Source organism: Amphiura filiformis, chromosome 18, assembly GCF_039555335.1.
Source record: "Amphiura filiformis chromosome 18, Afil_fr2py, whole genome shotgun sequence".
NCBI lineage: Eukaryota > Metazoa > Echinodermata > Ophiuroidea > Amphilepidida > Amphiuridae > Amphiura > Amphiura filiformis.
Window position 1 is genome coordinate 29,529,503 of NC_092645.1, and position 21,224 is coordinate 29,550,726.

Genomic DNA, 21,224 nt, shown 5'->3' on the forward strand with positions numbered 1-21,224 from the left:
ACATTATTGGGGCCCTGGGCCAGGCCAAAATTTGGAGGCTCGAACTCACGTGCTGAGGAAGGTATGTGCACTCAAGTCAGTGGCCAAGTTTTGGTTTAACTAATGGGGGACCAAGCTGGGACTAACATATTTTGTTCAAATAAATTTCAGATTATTTTGGCCCCAGATCAACATAAAATTTGGTATTTGAATGTGCCCTATTTTGACCAAAAAACATGCTGTTATTGGGGTTTAAAGAAAGATGCATAGGGCAATTTTGGGGCCCAAAGTTGTCCTGGATCCGGGCCCATCTGGCCCAATGGTATAAAAATCCGGCCCTGCTCTCCATTATCAGCCCTTATTTAATTTTCGCTTTTGTGCTCGGGGCCCCTGAACCCTCGGGGCCCATGGACTTCGTCCACCCTGTCCCCCCGCTTGCTACGCGCCTGCCTCCTTGTTAACGATACATGAGAAAGTCATTAAAATAGATGAGATTTTTATGCGCTATAGTTACAGTAAATGAAAGAGGGCACCGAAAACAAATAATGGATAGTAATTAAAAACTTACTCTCAATTTCACAATTAGTTCCACTGAAATTCAGTGGGCAAACGCAGGTATACTGAATCACAAAAGCGTCGGTGTCAGCATGATGATTGTAACCATTGTAGCATACGCCATTGTTCTTACAGGGCTGACTTGAGCAGGCGTCCAATTCAGGATCGGCAGCTGCAATTATAACATATTCATAAAAAATGACTGTTAAATAAGTTCACATGACGTTATAAAGAATAAGAGTAACGCGTTTCTAAACACAAGGTGTCCCATAAAAAGGTTTGTGATGGTACAACAAAACAATGTGTTTTTTTTCAGATATTATTTATGCATCCTTTTTGTAATTGAAGCCGTTTCTCCACGCTGCATCTCCTGTCATTAACACAGGGAAATGAATAACATTCTTTTACATTAGGCCTTGTTTGGATTTTGTTGAGTTGAAATCCCTGCTGTGTAATATGCTGTAAGAATATAATACATTTCTGACCATAGAGTCTGACTGACTTCTTGAAATAAAACTGAAAAAGTTCTGTTCTCTGTTTATCAGAATAAAATACTACGTAAAACGTATTAGCGCGCCGTTTACCTAAGTTTGAGTATAAAAATATTGCTACAGCGTTTTTCAACTGCAGCTACAGCGACACACACGTTGAGGAACCACGCCACACCTACTTATTTCATCAGGAACAGAGTGTCCATTTTAAGAGGGGAACCTTATTAGTTTAGGATATGGATTGTCTTCAAACTTACATACACATTGATTCAAATATCGTCACCTTTATGCAGCTAACCCAGCTAACACAAAAACGTTTTTAAAACGTTTTTAATAAGTTATATTTTGGCTTTTGGTTTACATAAAAACGTTTTAATAACATTAAATTGTCGGGTTATATAAAGGTCATGAAAACGTTTTAAAACGTTTTGTTTGAAAACACACTACAACAATATTTGTTTAATGTTTTCAAAAATGGTATTGTAAACTAGTTTTGTAAATATTGTTTGCCAAATATTTTGTCAACACTTAAATAACATTATGTTAAAATATTTGCACCCAGCAAACACAGAAATGTTCTTAAAAGGTTTTTTTCAAGACGTTTTAATAACATTTAAATGTCGGGTTATATGAAGGTCATGAAAACGTTTTTAAAACGTTATTGCAAATATTTTGGGCAAACATTTTTCGCAAAATATTTTTTCAACCCCAAACTAACATTCTGTTTAAAATGTTTTGTATCAAGTTTTCAAAAATGTTTTTGGAATGTTATTAAAACGTTTTTATGCCCTTTATATAACCCGACATTTATACATTTTCTGTAAAACATTTTTGTTTGCTGAGCAGTAGATTATCAAAAATGATTTTTATTTAATGTTACGAAAACGTTTTATACCCTTGATATACCCTTTATATAACCCGACATTTAAACGTTTTCTGACAACATTTTATTACCTTTTGCGAATGATGTCGAAAACGTTTTGTGTTTGCTGGGAAGTTAGAAAACGAGTAAATTTTCAGCGTAAATGTGGATAATTAGCACATTATAGTCCGGTGGCAGAGCAAGGTTAGATGGTTTTGCCAGTTAAAGTAGTTTTCTTTGCTGATTATCACTCTTTGACTTACTGGAAGGGGATTTTTTGCTATTTGAGGTAATTCATTAAAAGACATCACCCCTCTTGAAATAAATTTGCGTTTGTCAGAATTATTTTTGCATGAAGGGGGGACCAGATTTCCCTGAGAGCATGCTCTCGTCATGTGGTTATGGGTTTTATGAACATGATTAAAAATATTGCACAGGTTGGAAGGAAGACTGCATGTAAGACTTTTGAAAACCATGACATTCAAATGAATGGAGCGACGATCATGAAGCTTTTCCCACCCAAGGGTGTGAAGCAAAACGTTGGTAGGATACCTACGAGGAAGACCGAGAATTATCTTACCAGCTGCATTTTGAAGTTTGTCAATTTTAGAAAGATAAGTCTCGCATGCATTCCCCCATACAACGTCACAATAGTCGAAATGAGGGACAATAAGTGATTTAAAAAGCAAATTCAGTGTGTGTTGCGGGAGGATATTGCGAACACGCCTAAGCAAACCGATACGTTTGTTTATTTTAGAGACCAATAATCGGTGTTAACACTCCAAGTGAGAGAGGGGTCTAACCAAATGCCAAGATATTTAAAACAATTTACATTTTCGATGGAGTCGTTTTTGATATAAACATTGAGAGACTCTTCGGTCCTGCCTAATTTGTGTTGAGTTGCAAACAACATGGATTTGGTTTTTTTGACATTCAAAGTGAGGTAGTTATTCTGCAACCATTTAGAAATATGATCCAGCTCTGAATTAAGAGTTCTATTAAAATCTCTTCGACTGATTTACCCTTTACAAACATGGCTGTATCATCAGCATATAAATAGACCTTGGAATCAGTACTCTTAAGGTGGTTAGAGAGGTCATTTATATAAATTGTAAAAAACAGGGGGCCAAGGATTGACCCCTGAGGGACGCCAAAATTTATGGGAGCCTTTTGGATGGTTTAGATATAAATTATGTACAGTTTTAAATGTGACACTCTCACAATTCAAGTAATTTAAAGTGGCCGCTGTGTAACGTCATAAGCAAAAACCATTAGGTAAAGTTCTGTTGCCAGATTTTGTTCCTTACAATAATTAATGTACACTCTAGAATTAAGCAGATCCAGTTTGACATTTTACTTCTTCACAATCGCATACAAAATCCAAGATGGCCACCACCGATATGAAAGGTAGAAATATAACACATTTTGAACAACCTTTTCCAAGGGAGTGTGTTGAGTGACAGAAGTTAACACTACACTATCTCCACCACGCCAATGGATCACCAATGTTTTTATGCCATTGCCAAAGAAAGGTGACCTTTCTTTGATGATCAACTATAGACGCATATTACTCATGTCGATAGCTGCTGTTCAAAAGTCTACAAAATGGTCCTTTTAAAACGAATCCGGCCTCATGTAGACCCCTTGCTGAGAAGCAACCAGGTTGGTTTCAGACCAGGAAGCAGCTGCGCACAGCAGATCCATATACTGAGAAGAATTATGGAAGGCTTTAAGGAATACCAGCTCCTCTTGACAGTTACCTTCGTTGACTTTAAGAAGGCCTTCGATTCCAGTAGCAGAACAGTAATGTTGTCAATATTGTGTCACTACGGCATTCCAAGCACTTTGGTCAGTGCCATAAAGGTAATTTACAGTAACTCCAGCAGTGCAGTTATGGTTGACGGGGGCATCTCTGAACCCTTCGATGTAACAACAGGAGTTCTGCAAGGCTCCTTTTCTCTTTATTATCATTGTTGACTACCTTTTGGGAAAAGCGTCTGGACCCGGAGCTGTGACCTGTCCTCGTCGATCAAGAAGATATCCTGCCAAATTGCTAAATAACCTGGACTTTTCTGATGATATCGCTCTCCTTGAGTCTTCCACCCCACGGACCGGCCCAGTCTTAGCTCTCCAGGACCGCAAATACCGCAGCAGACCTTGGACTTATAATCAGCGCACCCAAAACAGAGTATATGACCATCAACTGTCAACCCCAGCCTCCTCTACAAGTGTACGGAAATCCCATTAAGCATGTAACCGACTTCAGATAACTAGGCTCCATGATGGGGTCCAGTGCTAGTGACCTAAAGAGACGGAAATCTCTTGCTTGGACAGCCTTCTGGAAATTAGAGCAACTGTGGAAAAGTCCTACCATCCCAATTTCCACCAAGGTTAAACTGTTTTCACACAGCCTGCGTCACGCAGTTTTTTATACGGCTGTGAGTCGTGGGTTATCTCTAAGGATGTGGAAAGTAAAATCAACTTATTTGGCACATCCTGCTACCGTATTATGCTGAACATCAAGAGTACCAAATTCTACTATCTACAATCTGACAGAGACAGCGCCACTTGTTGAGAAAGCCAGGACTCGTCAACTGAAATTTGTAGGGCATATACTCTGCTTGCCTGACGATGAGCCAGTAAAACAGTATGCATTGGATGTCCCAACTCATGGCAAGAGGAAACCCGGACGGCAACGAACCTTGTTCTGGAAATACATCCAGTGTCTTTTGGGGGATATGGACACCATGCTGAGTCAAGGTCAACTATCAGCAATGGCTCAAGACCGATGTAGCTGGAGGAAACTTGTAGTCGCCTGCTCCGCAGCCAAAGGATGATGATTATGATGATGATGATGTATTCTATTGCTAAAATGCTCTGAAAGAGCAAAGTAAAACTTGATGCAAATGGTTAAGAATGAAGTTGTGTTGTTAAATAACAAGAAACGTATGAGTATAATATTCTGTGCAAACCATTCAATATGTTAAGAAAAAACAGTTACAGTGAGCATATGTTTCACGACTTATGGGACGCTATCATTGCAATTTGGGATCACTGAAGTATGTCAGTTCATAATCCACATGCATATATTACATATTGAGTCAAAACTACCAATATTACGCTCTAAAAACACTATAATTATTTGTTTTGTCACTAAAAAAATCATTTGAATGCTATTTCAGAGTTAAGTGTCGGCCATTTTGAATACCTCGAATTATCCAAGGGTGACGATTTTGCACCTCCTATAATCTTATTCTACACCACTCAAAGATCATTTATCAGCAAAACACTATGATACCTTTTGTCACTAAAACACCATTTGAATGCTATTTTAGAGTTTCGTGTCGGCCATTTTGAATATCTCGGATTGCCCAAGGGTGACAATTTTACTCCCCCAAGAATCTTATTCTACACCACTCAAAGATCATTTATCAGCGAAAAAACAAACTTTAACTGCCCAAAACACTATTTGGTATGCCCTTTGTCACTAAAACACCATTTGAATGCTATTTCAGAGTTACGTGGCGACCATCTTGAATATCTCGGATTGCCCAAGGGTGACGATTTTACACCCCTAGAATCTTATTCTACACCATTCAAAGATCATTTATCAGCAAAAAACAAACTTTAACCATCTACAACACTATAGTTATTTAGTATGATACCTTTTGTCACTAAAACACCATTTGAATGCTATTTCCGAGTTACGTAGCGACCATCTTGAATATCTCGGATTGCCCAAGGGTGATGATTTTACATCCCACAGAATCTTTTTCTACACCACTCAAAGATCAATAATCAGCAATAAAACAAACTTTAACTGCCAAAACCATCTTACCCCCCAAAATATGGTGTTTGCAGCCGGACTATTAGCAAGCCAATACATTGGTACGCGTGAATTGCATTCTGGTCGGCATCCTGAAACAACACTATGTGCCGTATTCCCGTTCGAGTCATGTGGACCCCGAAGTTTCGCCATACCACTACGCCCAAATATGATTATTTACAAGATATATCTTGCTTTTTATTTAATTCGACCCTGAAGTATTTCTTTTTAATTTTGTGCATATAATGTACATATTTTTTTATGAAAAAAAATATTTCTAATTCTCTTACATTTTTTTCATGTTCCCCGTATCATGCTTGACAATATAAGGTCATGCTTTTTATTCATTCGCCCCTCATGTATTTCTTTATTTTTGTTTTAAGTTTATATCATTATAGCGCCCTCTATATAATTTGACCTATTTTTCCGGGCGAACTGGTATCGGAGTGAAACGTCTCGAATTCACCGATTTCATTCCTTACCTACCCAGAATTCCAGGGCGTGTAAAATTTCGCTAAAATTGGTAACCACATTTTGCCTGTTTTTCACAATTTCTTCGGAAATACATCGATTTGGAGCAACAATTTTCAGGATGGTACTGAAAAAAATATGATATATTACATTGTAGCGGAACCGGCCTTCGGTATATAGGGTAGCGATTGGCAAAGTTAAGGCTTAGGATGTGGTGCACACCGACATCGCCCGGTTAATAATTACATTAGAGACACAGCAGAGACACTGAAATGAATACCCGGGATGATACATGTGAATGTGCTATGTACGATTTGATATTCAGACGATAAATCGTTGGATACCGGGGTAGAAAATGATGAATATCTCCCGTAATTGATTTCGTCCAAAGAACCCAGATTTTGTTCCTTGCACTTGAATATACGTGTTCAACGAATATGATAGTCGTTAGCTTGCGTCTTGAGAAAGAACCATTGCGTATTGAACTCAAAAACTGACAAAAATATTCTGATTTTATTTGTGCCGAACTATAGCGCAGTGTACACGGCCCTGCAAGGTGCTAACACTTCAAAGTGTTCATAGTTCTGGTCGCTAGGTTCAAATCCCCGCACAGGCATGGAATCCTACGTAATATGTATCATGTTCGCTTCCATCTAGCGATCAATAACCTGAATAACCATTGTGTAATAATTCAATTCAATGCACAAGCTCATACACATGTGGTTCTTTGATGTCAATCGCATACAATATAACCCGTGATCAATAATGAACGTTGGTCAAAAGACGAGCTTACTGAAGTGAAAAATTATGTACATGCAGATTCATCATTTATGCATATTGCCTTGAAAATCATAAAAAGCAACCGCTTGATCAACCCAAATGATTTTATTAGCATTATTTCTAAACCAAATTTCAAATATGTGTGATTGATTTTGTGTGACTTTTGAGCGTTAAATGTTTCAAAATTTAAAAATGAACAAAATGCGAGTAACTATGATGTCATCAACATGGCAATAATATTCATGATAAATAATTATTGCTCCCTAAAAAAGAAATGGTTAACAAATGGTTTGAATACATCGCACGACCTTATAGTAACTGTATCTAGACATTTGTGTAAGTTACTTGTCAATTTTCGCCAGAAACGAGCTTTTTCTACGGTTACTGCCCAGCTCATTAGCGCGATATGGGATATTCTTTACCTCGAGTTTACTGCCCTCTGTTGACGACAGGGCTTCGAACTCTTATCAAGGCGATCTAAGAAGTGCAGGGCCGTGTGTAGGCTAGCTGCACTCACTCGTGCAAGCAGTCTAAAAGCATATGACCATTGACCTCATCAATGGCGTATACATGCTCATTCACACACAGAGAGGTCAATTACCAGGCTATTGTCAGTAGCCTTAGTCGGATTTCCCTCGGCACATTATGCGTCTCAAAGGTCGGAACAAAATGGCCATGCGTGGCTATGGATTCAAACTACAATGGCGATTTCTGCCATGAAGATATCGGGGCGATAACACTGTGTGATGGGTGTACGGACCATAACGTAGATGACACTGGTAAATGAATCACACTCAGGTTCACACAGATATAGAGAACACTGGTTAATCAGTATTTATTAGGGCTCCGGGATGATCCGAGATCGGTATAGAATCAGGAGCGGAGGCCCAGTGACCAGTCATCAACCAACCACACTCACGGCTACAGACAGACTGGCCCAGGTTTTTGTTTCTTTCGTTTTTTGTAGATTTAGATGGCGCATTCAACCTAACAGGTTATTTGCGCCACTACTCACTCCTTTGTCAAATTGCACCTGTATATCTTCATTCAGTCACAAAACGTTATATGCTTCACTTCATCTTAGTTATTTCCTTTCAGCTTGCTGCCACGTTGTATATGCTTCTTCTCGTAAACTCGTACGGTGATTTCAATGTAATTTCTCTTGCAGGCTTCTTAAAAAACAAACGGTATCTCTTCAGAGCCACACCAGGCTGAGTCAGCCGAGGAAGGGCTAGAACGTGGTCAAAACTTTGCATGATCCTCCGCTAGCTTGACTTCCTCGCATCTAAGCCTGTTCCCCAGAGCCCAAGTTTGCGTTATCCATCCGACACCACGTGGAGGTTTGGGTTGAGTTGCCCGCGAGCAAATACTTTGCCAGCTCTGCGGGCCTTGCCGGACCCTGGCCCAGAGTGCTGTTGCACCCGCTTATATAGCCAATGAAATCACGTGACTGAAGGAGACCCTCTCTCGTCGATATCCATTTCCGCCATTATATGATACCAAAAAACTCATCAACAATGAGAAAAATCGGGGGCGGGGGGGGGCAATGCTGTCGATCGGGTTACGGACCGTTAATCGACTGGTTTATACGAACATCTGGTGAAAGTTATGCATGAACTAACCATACACCGTCGTCATCTTACCTATTTCTTCCACGCAGTATAGTCCTCCATATTCAGGTGTGCATGTGCACGCGTAATGGTTTTCACCCAAACACGAACATGTCCCGTCATTTTGACATGGAAAATCAACACATGGGTTGACATTAACAGGATGATCTTCTATAATTAAATTGGGAAAAAATGAAGTGAAAGAAAATATAATAGATTCTAAAATTCTAAGAAAAACGATAAGAATACAACCTGTACTTTCAACATTGTTTAAGGATATCATAATGTCTGAAACTATAAACGAGCAGTATGCCTACATAACAGTGGAAGAAAATTGTATTGCCTATCATGACACGGAGAAGTCCTAGAGTCGAGAGATGGAAACTTCTTTGTGAGATTGACCATACAGTCTGGAGGAGTTGCAACTCCGTCTGTAACAATGCCGAACGCATGTTAAATGAACAAGTCTAGTACAATCCGCTTAGGACAGATTCTAGATGCCAGGTGGGTTGGAGGTAGCCCTGGACCCAGTGACTTGGTATATAAGTAGCGCACAAAAGTGAGCTTACAAAACTAATCATGCTCAAATATTATTATATAGAGCGTCCTATTTCATATATGATATATAACTAAGTTGTACATGTGATAAATATTTCTAGACAAAAACTCATAGTAGACATCACATGTTTTGCTCAAATTTGCCCTAAATTGACTAATCCCTTAAACATTTTTTCTATGACTGATTATTACTAAAAAAAAGTACCTTCAACAGACACTTCAAATGTGCACTGGTCCATTTCAACGGCACCTGTACCGCAAGATTGTGTGTAAGCTGTAACAGTTACTTGTGTCATACCAAACGGGAAAAAAGAACCAGATTGGTGTGTGTAATTAGTAAGTATCGCCGATTCAGGAGCTGTTTCTGCGGGTGGATAAAAAACGGTGGCACCTTGTCCTAACACGCGTACTTTCACAATTTGGCTAGGTGGGCAGCAGGTAATTACTACGGGGGCTCTCGCTGTAAAAAAAGAAGCAAACATGAGAGAGTGGACAATAATTATGGTTACATCATTTCACTCTTATTTTAAAAGAGGAAAGACTCACAATATTATGATTATTTAAAAAAAAAAACAGTTAACATATTCATTAACAATGAAAGGAGTTAAAACCATTCAACAAGGCAACTTGTTTGCGACATCCAAATTTGGAGGGTTGCTTAAAACTTTTAACTTGAAAGTTGATTAAACGCCAATAAATTGGGGGACAATATGGTGTATTTTTATGTTCACTTTACAAACTCGTATAGTAGACAACGAATGAAATACAATCGCTATCCCGCAAAAGTTAGATAGAAACTACAACACACTCTTTCATTCATTTTGAAAAGCTTCTCGATCCAAAAATTGGATATTCCTGATAATGGTTTGAGTATTTTCTACACTTTCATTTAACCAATTACAAAATCGGGAGCATGTTTAATTTTTGCCCCGTATGATCCTATAAGGATTTTGAATACTGTGCAGTATACAGAAAACCAAAATACTAACTGAAAATTAAACAAAAACGTATCTATATTTTACTCACACATTTCACATAACGTTCCACTAAACGGTACTGGGCATGTGCATAGGAAATATGCGCCATAAGATATACACAGGCCATTGTTTTGGCAAGGACGACTGTTGCATGGGTTGGTATCTAAAGAAAATAGAAATATGGGAATATAAATATCTAGAAATGAACTTGGAGGTATGTAGACTGAATTGAATTTGTATCATCTTAATTGAGCGTTTATCACACTTATATCTCAACCATTTGCCATTCGTGGCAGTGGCGTAGCCAGCACCTTTTCAGAGGGGGGAGGGGCACCTTTTGGCGACAAAATCAGTTGCCATTTTGCCATATTTTAGCTAAACTGGTGAAATATGGTACAGAAAGGGAATAAATTCGAGCGAAGCGCGCAAAAATTGGCACTTTTTAGGTTAAAATGGCAAAATATAATGTCAATTTGGTCAGAAACACAAAAAAGTCTTAAATGTCGGGGCGGTCACCATCCCACGGGGGGCAAGAGGGGACAAGGGGGGAAGACCCCTGGCTACGTCACTGATTCGTGGAAATGGAATTGAACGCGCGGATTATAAATTTGACAACAGGGCAGAAAAGATTTTCCAGACTCTTCTGAACATTTTGATATATGTGACGTGTCATGTCAAAAGGAGACACTTTTGAGCAGGATCTGAAATGGAGGAATAGCCCAAAATCGGCCCGGGGGTGATTTTTTTCACAATATGGGTTTGTTGCGATTTTGTGATGTTATTAATGTTAAAAATATTGTCTGATAGTTTCAGACCGGAAAATAACTGGCATCTTGTATTTTTTTGAGACATTTTCAAGGTAATTCCTACCATCAACATTGTCAATAATATTTTTAAACCCTGATATTTACAATTTACAATTTTATAATACCATAACTTATAAACTCAATATCTTCGAATGTCCGATTTCATTGGGGAAACGGCGTTGTGGAGCACAATATCTCTTTATTTAAGATAATTATGTAAAATTCTCAAAGTTGATAACCTGCCCAAAAGTGTCACCTTTTGACATGACACGTCACATATGATTTGTTCATTTGAAACATCTGTCTTACGAAACCGTTCCAAAAAAGGGAACTTTTGGCTGCATGGCCTCAATACTTTATTACGTTTTGTACACAAACTGTTCAATTCGGCACAGAAACCGTGGCGAAAACAAGGGCCAAAAATACTTTTTTATATAATCATAAACCTCTAGATTTCAGATTTAGATTGAGACATGTTTTGAAAAAAAAATCACAGAAAATTGCAGGACGACACGTATTTGTGAGCGAAAGAGAAGTACTTTTTACTTTCGTTATAGACCCAATAAAATTCGAGCACACGAAGTAAATTTCATGGGGCTGTCCTGCATTTGCTAAATGGGTCTAGTTACGTTCACAAAAAAGTGTAAAAATATAAAAAATATGTGGCATTGTTGTCTTTCTGATAGTTTGGGAGTTATTACAGATTTGACATTTAGTATAGAATATTTTTTCGCAAAATTCCAAGACTGGTCTGGAACGGGTTTGCATAAACCGCACGGGGTAAATATCCCCCACAAAGCTCAAATTCAGCCTCCCCAAATCCGCCGCAAACGCAAATTCGCTACATTATGATCACCATAATGTAAACTTATGGAAAGCACATTTTCTATCAAACAATTATTTTACACCATCTCCCGACTCACCCCAATTAATATTTAGCTCGCGCGGTTTATGTAGACCCCTTCCAGACCAGTCTTTGAAGCTTGTGAAAAAATATTCCTATTACTAAATGTAAAGTCTGTACACAGATCTCTTTTTCAAAATGCATATATCTTCTTGAAAGTGATAGACACAAAGCAGTATTTTTATCTCTCGTTTTATTCACGTGTCTGAAACCCCCGATTAATTGCACAACACTGCTAGACTTTTCATACCGATGCTCTTCACCTGTGTGGAAACGAATAGAGAATATAAAAAAAGCAGGGTTCGCAATAACTGAAGCTAAAACCTACCGAGCGTAAATGTCTCATCTGGCTTTGAGCAGAGAACGTATCTTACACTTCCCATAATGCATTTGTTCCATTTCAGTTTTCTGTACTGATTCGCATGTTGTGCCATATGGGTCGATAGTGACGGAATATACCTTAGTAAAGCACATCCAGATATTTATGTTTATTTCTTCACTAGCGACCCATGTTCAGCCAGTCTATTCTCAAAATAAAAACAAAGGAAACCTGTACAAAGAGATGGGAGCGTCATTTGTTGAAATGAGGGGATGTATTATCTTGCAAAGGATTCTGGGAAGGGTAAAATATTTTCTCTGTCTTTTGAGTTAAAATTTAGGACCAAAACCATGCTTTACTAAATGCTTCCTGATAAACACCTTCTGAACAATGTTGAATTGTTATACAAGATTTTGAGTCACGGTAAGTCTTTGCGCAAGCGAGCGAAGCAGGTTTCAAAACTACCTTGCCTAATTTTAATTTTCTTGATTTTCTTTAAAATTCGACCATCGTTTGGGTAAATTTTACATGATATATGAAAGCAAATTTAATCTGAAAAATAAAACCTAGAAAATTTCAAACCAGAGATGGCAAAAAACAACAACCGAAAACGAGCTTGACCATGTTTGAATCGTGTAACGGTTATTCTAGGAGCTTGTCATTCAAAATAAAAACCTTCACAATAGGAAATTGTCCTAGCAACTGACAGACTGCATTGTCGCGATTTTTGTATCCATCTTCCCCGACATTGCCCTTATGAATTCCCATAAAATAAAACAGTAATACTTACACGGTGTTTCGCAGGTTGTCCCAATGAAGCCGAAAGCGCATATACAGTATAAATACGAAGCTTGCGAAATACTGAAATAGGCATTGCGACAGTCACCGCCATTCATACATGGGTTCTGGCTGCAATGGTTGAACTCGGGATTGGTTACTGTAAAATCATATCACATTCATATCCGTTTTTTGGTGATGATTTAATCATCTTTTTACATTTGTGTATTTTTTAATTCTTAAACCCTGATTGTAGGGTGACTCCAATGTGAGCATGACCTAGTGGTACTGTTTGAAATCAAATATTCGGACAAATCAAGCTGACATACAAGGCATAAGTAATATAAATGATGCCTTGTTTAATTAATTCATATATAATTGGGGTTGTGCATATGACGCAGAGTGTCATCGCCCCGATATCTTCATGGCAGAAATCGCCATAGTAGGCTGAATCCACAGCCACGTATGGCCATTTTGAATCCACAGCCACGCATGGCCATTTTGTTCCGACCTGTTTAATAGTTTTGAGACGCATAATGAGCCGAGGGACATCCGACTAAGGCACCAGAAACAAATTGGTTCGATCTTTGGATCGGCCGTCGATTCTGCTTCGATACTTGTTATTAATGAACTATCAACTAATTAATCAGAATTAATGCTAAAATAATATTGGTCAATATCCCTACAGGCACAAATTACTATTTTATCACAATTAACAATAGTAAATTAATTGATTTCATAAATTATAAGGATCGATCAAGCATAGATGGTCGATCGAAAGATCGAACTAATTTGTTTCTATTGCCTAAGCCTACTGCACGGTTGTTTGGTGGGATCATTTATTAGATTTTCAAACAAAACACCGTGTACAACCAAATCTTAGGCTTAAACAGCTAAAAGTGATATCATGCTAATGTATACAGATGCTTTTGAGCCATTCTCAACTTTAATTTCCAAAAAAAAAAAAAAATTATTCACTTTTATCGTATTTTTTAAAGCTTTTTCGGATATAAAATGTATCTATTTATGACAAAATTGGTGGCGCTATTTAATTACTGGAAATTACTCTTTCAAGCTTTTAATACAAATAATTCCTTTAAATGTTTGATAAAATATGTTTATAAAATTTCCATGTTGTTTCTTTCTCCTATTCTAGCTGTTTTAAAGGCAATATTAATCACCTAACCCATGCAAATAAAGAAATATGATTTAGGATAAAAAGCGCCATCTATAGTTTGTATTTAGTTAATAATGAAGCCAATTCTATATACATCAAACAACCGTGACTGACAATAGTCTGGTAATTGACCTCTATGTGTGTGAGTGAGCATGTATACGCCATGAGGTCATCTGCTTTTAGACTACCTCCACGAGTGAGTGCAGCTAGCCTGCGCTGCGCTATATATAATAGTTCGGCACATATGAAATCAGAATTTTTGTCGGTTTTTGAGCTCAATACGCACGCTTCTTTCTCAATACGCAAGCTAACTATCATATCCTTTCAACACATATGTTCATGAATGTACGTGAATGTGCTAAGCACGATTTGATATTCAGACGATAAATCTTTGGATACCGGGTTAGAAAATGATGAACATCTCCCGTAATTTTTCTATTCTAAAGAAGCCATATTTTTTCCTTGCACTTGAACATATGTGTTGAAAGGATATGATAGTCGTTAGCTTGCGTATTGAGAAAGAAGCGTGCGTATTGAGCTCAAAAACTGACAAAAAAATCTGATTTTATATGTGCGGAACTATAGCGCAGCGTAGGCTAGCTGCACTTACTCGTCAATTATCAGGCTATTGTCAGTAGCCTTAGTCGAATGTCCCTCGGCTCATTATGCGTTTCAAAACTATTAAACAGCTCCGAACAAAATGGCCATGCGTGGCTGTGGATTCAACCTACCATGACGATTTCTGCCATGAAGATATCGGGGCGCGATTAATTTTTTCGTACATCATATTTGTAACGCATACGTGTAAAATCAGTTGATTTTTCAGAAAATATTATTTTTTCAGTTAGTTTTGCTTTATTCCGTGTTTGATTTTGAAAAACGGAAAAATCAAAATTTACAAATAATATGATGTACGAAACAATTAATCGCTATCGGGGCGATGACACTGTGCGCCGTCAGTGTGATTCCAGTCACGAACACGCATGAGTTTAAAATGATGTTGCCTGGGTCTACAGTGCCTGGGTCCAGCATTGTTATAACCGATTGACCCGGAATTGCTCTTATGAACCCGCATCGCTCTGCTTTAATGCAGAATTTTATATGCTCCTTCAGCATGTTCAGTGCTTCGACAAAAAATCGCCCAGACAGTGTCTGACCAGAATGAGCGTTTTGAAACTTTTATTTGCAATTAAAATCTAAAAATTATTACTAAAAGCGCCGGTTTTCGAAATTCAACATGAGTATTAGGTCTACTTTTTCAAGATTTTGGCCAAAAAAGGAAAGACTATTGTTTTCAGTAATTCTTTTATTTTTCTTTTAATGTTTGGATTTTGAACTTTTTTGAGCTTTACTTTAAAACAGTTGCACACTCTATTACTAAAACACCGATATTTTTCCACAGAAATTCCTTCCAGGATCACTCTGCAATGCTGGGACCATTGACCTTTTCGGTAAATTCCATTACGGCGCAAGCTTTGACGAGAACTTACATTAAATAAAATGTTGATGTTGTTCAATTTCTGTTATTTCATTTCATTATTTCATTAATTTCATTAATTTCATTAATTTCATTAATTTCATTCATTTCTTTCATTTCATTCTTTTCATTCTTTTCATATCTTTTCATATCTTTTCATTCACTTCGTTCTTTTCATTCATTCCATTTATTTATTCATTCATTTGATTTATTTCATTAATTTCATTCATCAATTTCATTCATTTCATTCATTTCATTCATTAATTTCATTCATTCATTCATTCATTCATTCATTCATTCATTCATTTCATTTTATTTCATTTCATTTCATTCATTTCATTCATTTTATTCATTTTATTCATTTTCATTCATTTCATTCATTCATTCATTCATTCATTCATTCATTCATTCATTCATTCACTCACTCATTCATTCATTCATTCATTCATTCATTCATTCATTCATTCATTCATTCATTCATTCATTCATTCATTCATTTTTTTATTTATTCATTTCATTTACTGTATTTCATTCATTTGATATAATATATCATTTAAGTAATGAAGTAAGCGCCCTCACCTATGTTTAATCCACAGTTGATACCACCGTAGGTATTGGTACACACACATATGTAATGATTCACGTTGCTCGATGAACTGTTACATTCTATACAACGTGCGCCGTTTTGACAGGGTTGGCGATTGCAAGCAACGTTTGCAGTGGTACCTAGAAAAGTAAATCAGAGAAAGTACCTTAACGTGGGGTAACCCTATCAGTTTAGGATATGGATTGTCTTCAAACTTACATATAATTTCAAATAGTGTCCCCTTTATGCATCTATGTGAGAAAACGAGAGCATTTTCAGCGTAAAAGTGAATAATTAGCCCAATTAGCAAGCCAATACATTGGTACGCATGAATTGCATTGTGGTCCGGTACTCCCGTCGAGTGCTTCGCCATACCACTACGCTCATAATTCTTGTGACAAAATATCTCATTCTTTTTATTTTAATTTGACCCTGATACATTTCCTTTTAATTTGGTATATTATCATCACGTACATTTTACACTTATCTTTTATTTTAGGATTTGTTTTGATGAAAAAAAATGGTTTTTAAAAAAAATAATATTTCTAATTAATTAATTAATTAATTAATAATTTATTTTATAGTGGGGCACATTTGTTCTGATATTTTTTTTCATATTTCTCGTATCATACTTAACAAGATAAGGTTTTGTATTTATTTCATCCCGTATGTATTTCTTTATTTTAGTTTTAAGCGTTTATCATTATAGCGCCCTCATTATTGCGGACCTATTTCCGTTCGTGCGAATTGGCATGGGAGTAAAACGGCTCTTATTCACGGAATCATTTTTTCCAACCCAGAATGTCGAAGGTGGCTACCAGTATAGCCTGTTTGTTTCTTGATTTCTCCGAAAATACATCAAATTGGATCGTCATATTTCAGGATGGTAATGAGAAAAATATAATCTATTAAATGATACCAAAAACTAATCAACAATTTTGCAAATTTATGAAGTACATAAATATGTTCATCACCTCATGTCCTGGTCTTATAAAATATCTCTACATACAAAGTGCTTTTATACCATTTTATTAAATCATTTTGGCCCTATATGTTTTTTTGTTTATTGTATCCTAGCAACTCAGATGTGTGTTTCATAACAACCCAAAATTTATTCTATTCAAGTAGAGTACATGAATAGAATACATTAAATCCTTTGTTATACTATCTATAGAAATGTACTCAGCGATGCATGCTAAATAACACTGAATAAATTAAATAAGCGATGCATGCTAAATAACACTGAAAAGGCTATATGTCATCGTAGGTCAGGTTATAGGTCACTTGGTTCAGGTCATATTTAGGCATCCATTTTGAATACATGTGATAGTCTGATATCATAATGAAGCAGTAATTTGATATTTTGTCTTTTACTGGATATATATTGAAAAGGTGTGAGGTGGATATATTTATATACCTTGGGATGTAAATGGTGAGTACAGTTTAGATTGCCTAGTTGAAATGGATTGGATAAACAAATATAAAATATGGCTTAATTACGTTTCAGTGAAATAATGTCGCTAGTTAAAAATACAAAATATAGCTCAACATTGAAAATAGAAGTTCAAGTTCAAGTTTATTTGTTTTCATCTCAATTCACAACAAAATTATACAAATGGAAATTAAAGATAAGGAAAAGATAATGAGATAACTTATAGAAACACAATAAGAACATGAAAAGTGAAGAGATGTGAATGCCGCAAAGACGCAGAGCATTTTAACCAGTTCGTTTTTTGATAGGTGTGGAGCACCAAGTTCATGAAGTCATAAAAGAAATCAGGAACCACTTTATATTCTCATTTTACATATCAACATTATTTCTCTAATGCGTTAGCAACACATATCCAAAATTTTAACGAAATCCGTTGATAGTAAACCTTATAAAATAAAGTGAATTTAAAACATCAGCGATGTACCACCTCTTGGCCTCTACCTTTAAAAGCATGTAAGCCACATTGATACCGATGCCACCAATAGAACGAGAAGATTTTCCCCTTTTGTAAAAAAAAAAAAATCAGTTTTACTTCTGAATCGAACATGGAGATATGGTGAAAAGCCTGAATAAAGGAAACTATAGTTACCTTAATTTAAATATTTATGATACTCTCATCAAAACAAATATTCAAGCGATGATAGTGTGTAATATATATAAAAGATATAAAATTTCCCTATTTTCAAAGAAAATAGTGTTTTTAGACAAAATGATAATCTGTTTTCTGCATAGAGGTTGACACCACGGATGATCAATACAATTAGCAAAAACCACCAGGTTGATTTATTAACTGTATTGAGCATGCGTGGTGGATTCTTTCGTTAGAGGGCATTTGATAAAATTCCCTTCACAGGCATAGCTTCTTGGAAAACATGAGCAATAAATATACGCCACTTATACGTCAATTTAAAAATATCAGTTGTTGATCCAATTCCTTTATATAGGGCCGTGTCTTTCATTTTTATTTTGTATCCTTGGTTCTCAAGTGCCGCGATGAAAGGGCTCAGGAGGTGAAGGGGTGTCGGGTATGTCATAGGGTGTCATGGTGGTCGGTCAAGAGGTGTAATTGGTGGGTCAGTGGTGTCTAACATGACCCACAGGATGGTGTCATATGAATGAGAAAAAATAAGGAATACAATAATAATAATACTAATAATAATGATGAAAAACCTGGGGGTAGTACACCTTGTAGTTTTATAGTTAAAAAGATAGATAAAAACATATAATTTGAGTCCCGTTTTTCAAGGTTACCTATTTCTCCCATGCTTATGCTTATACGTCAATCTGGAAATAATACTGTGATGTGCCCTGAATAATTTAATTTGATTATTTATCTTTGTTTACAAAGTTACATGAGTGATGACATTTTGGGGGAATTCCCCTCTCAAATTGAACAAAACAAGTTGAATCATATCTAATTTGGAATATTTGGAAACCCCCTGAGATTGTAAAAAGTAAAGATGATGTCATGGGATTTCCCCTCAGGAAGTGATGTAATGGGATTTCCCCTCAGGAAGTGATGTAATGAGAAAGGTTAACATATTTCTTCACAGTTGATAGTGTTGATCTGGGCTAGCTAGCTAATATGCTTACAGTCCAATTCCTTCAAAGAAAGGAAATTGCAAACCAGAATTATTTTATGTAGTCAAAATACTACTATTTGCCAGTGTTGTCGGAGAAGATCTAGAATACGTCCAAGAACGTAATTCCAAGAAAGGAATATATATTATTCTGTCGACTTGCTGAAGTCTGGTGTTTTGATTCAACGCAACTGTCAATATACGTGGGGACAACTGCATCGCAGTCCTGCTTCCTGAAGATATTGTGTGAAAGGTGGAAATAGCACCAAGTTTGGAGAAAGCAGCTCAAGGAGTAAAGAGATTTGGAGAACTGCGCAAGGAGTTTAGTATTGGAGAACTGCGCAAGGAGTTTAGTATTGGAGAACGGCGCAAGGAGTTTAGTATAGGAGAACTGCGCAAGGAGTTATAAACGTGTTTGGAGAGCACCATTTTCGTATAAGGATTTTATACGCAAGGATTTATCAATGCAAGTGTACAAAGGACTTCGCTGATTTTCGCAGGACAAGTGATTAAGGATATATACATCAGCCGTCCAGAACATTGCAAGAACTTTATGATCACCAAGAAGAAGAATGCTGGCTAAGTACTAAATAGTTAAAGAGTGATTATATTTGATTATTGTGTATGTGCATTTGTTGTCATATATTGTACCAATAATAATAACGTGCTTTCAATTAAAGACTTAGATTTTGTTAGCATAATCAAACAGTGTATTTGTGTTGTGCATTCGTGTGAGTTCGGGTAAAAGGTGATTTTGGCCTTGAGTCAAGTACGACTCGTAACAATACGTTATTAACTGATTGATCAAATTTTATAAAAATCATTTGGGTCCCTATTTTCAAGGTTACCCACTTCCCCCATGCTAATATTAACGAGGGCAGAGGTCACTTCTGGTTTACATATTAATGAGTTGGGCTTAGTTAATTATGGTATTTACGAGCTCATGATTATGAATGAGGAAAATAACAATCTTTTTTTTTTCGTGTTTAAGGAAGTTTGAAAATATTTTTTCGTGTTGCGGTGAGGTTTTGAAACTCCAGACTCGAAATTTGAAACTCGAGATTTCTAAACTCGAAATTCGAAACTCTGAGATTAACAACACAGTATCTTTACACCGTCACACGTAATAGATACATGACAATAAACTTACCAACTATTAAGCTAAATGGTACCAATACTGCCACAAGAAGCCGAAGAAGCTTGCAATGTCGCATGTTCAATCCGTGTTTGCCGTTTCTCTGTCTAGAAAATTCGATGTGTTTGAACACATGGATCCGAAAAGTTGTACAAGTTATGTCTGAATTATAAAAAAAAATAGATAACTTTAAACGTACATTCCTTAGCGTATCCTCGACAACTCTTTTTCACTGGTTTTCCCCGTGTTTTTCCATTCTTTATTAAAGTTATGGTTGGGTGGCCATGCATTTCGTACGTACGGTTACAATATCTAAATCAGTATTATTTTATCACTTACAATTTTTACTAATTTCATTATACTTTTGACTGCATTTGCGATCTTTTAAATCGAGTTTCTTTATCTTTATCTGTTTCTTTCCATTTTTCATCCATAGAAAACAAATAGGCCCTACTACTCAAATGCCAACAATGTAAATAAAGTTGTGATTAAAATAATTGTTATTTTTAACTGTTTTGGTAGTTTTGGCACACATAATATTGTTGAATTCACATTATTGTGTTTGGAATATGTTCAAAGGAAACATCACAAAGAGAGAGAGTGAATCTGATAATAAAAAGCTACGAATGAGTAGTTCATAATGGCAAATATCTTGTGGCTAACAATCAACAAAATATATTATTTACACGGGTTAATATCTTACAAAAACAAGTTCAATACTGCATGATAACAATTTTGAATACAAATATTCACTAGAAAATATCTAGTTGTTAAGATGGAAGTAATAATTGCACATTCATAACCTCATGAATATACGCAATGTTTGCGATCCAATTACATTTAGTTATTTGTGAAAACGCGA

General features: G+C 36.4%; 1 protein-coding gene across 1 annotated transcript in view; it reads right to left on the reverse strand.

Moving 5' to 3' along the window:
• LOC140139080 (uncharacterized) overlaps positions 1 to 12,202 on the reverse strand; it is a 32,709-nt gene extending 20,507 nt beyond the window's left edge. The window contains exons 1-5 of the mRNA XM_072160861.1: positions 12,148 to 12,202; positions 10,159 to 10,272; positions 9,338 to 9,592; positions 8,608 to 8,745; positions 548 to 706 (exon numbers count right to left, since the gene is read on the reverse strand). Coding sequence (XP_072016962.1) covers positions 548 to 706; positions 8,608 to 8,745; positions 9,338 to 9,592; positions 10,159 to 10,272; positions 12,148 to 12,202 — 721 coding nt within the window. The remainder of the gene's footprint in view (positions 1 to 547; positions 707 to 8,607; positions 8,746 to 9,337; positions 9,593 to 10,158; positions 10,273 to 12,147) is intronic.
• Between the last annotated feature and the right edge of the window lie 9,022 nt (positions 12,203 to 21,224).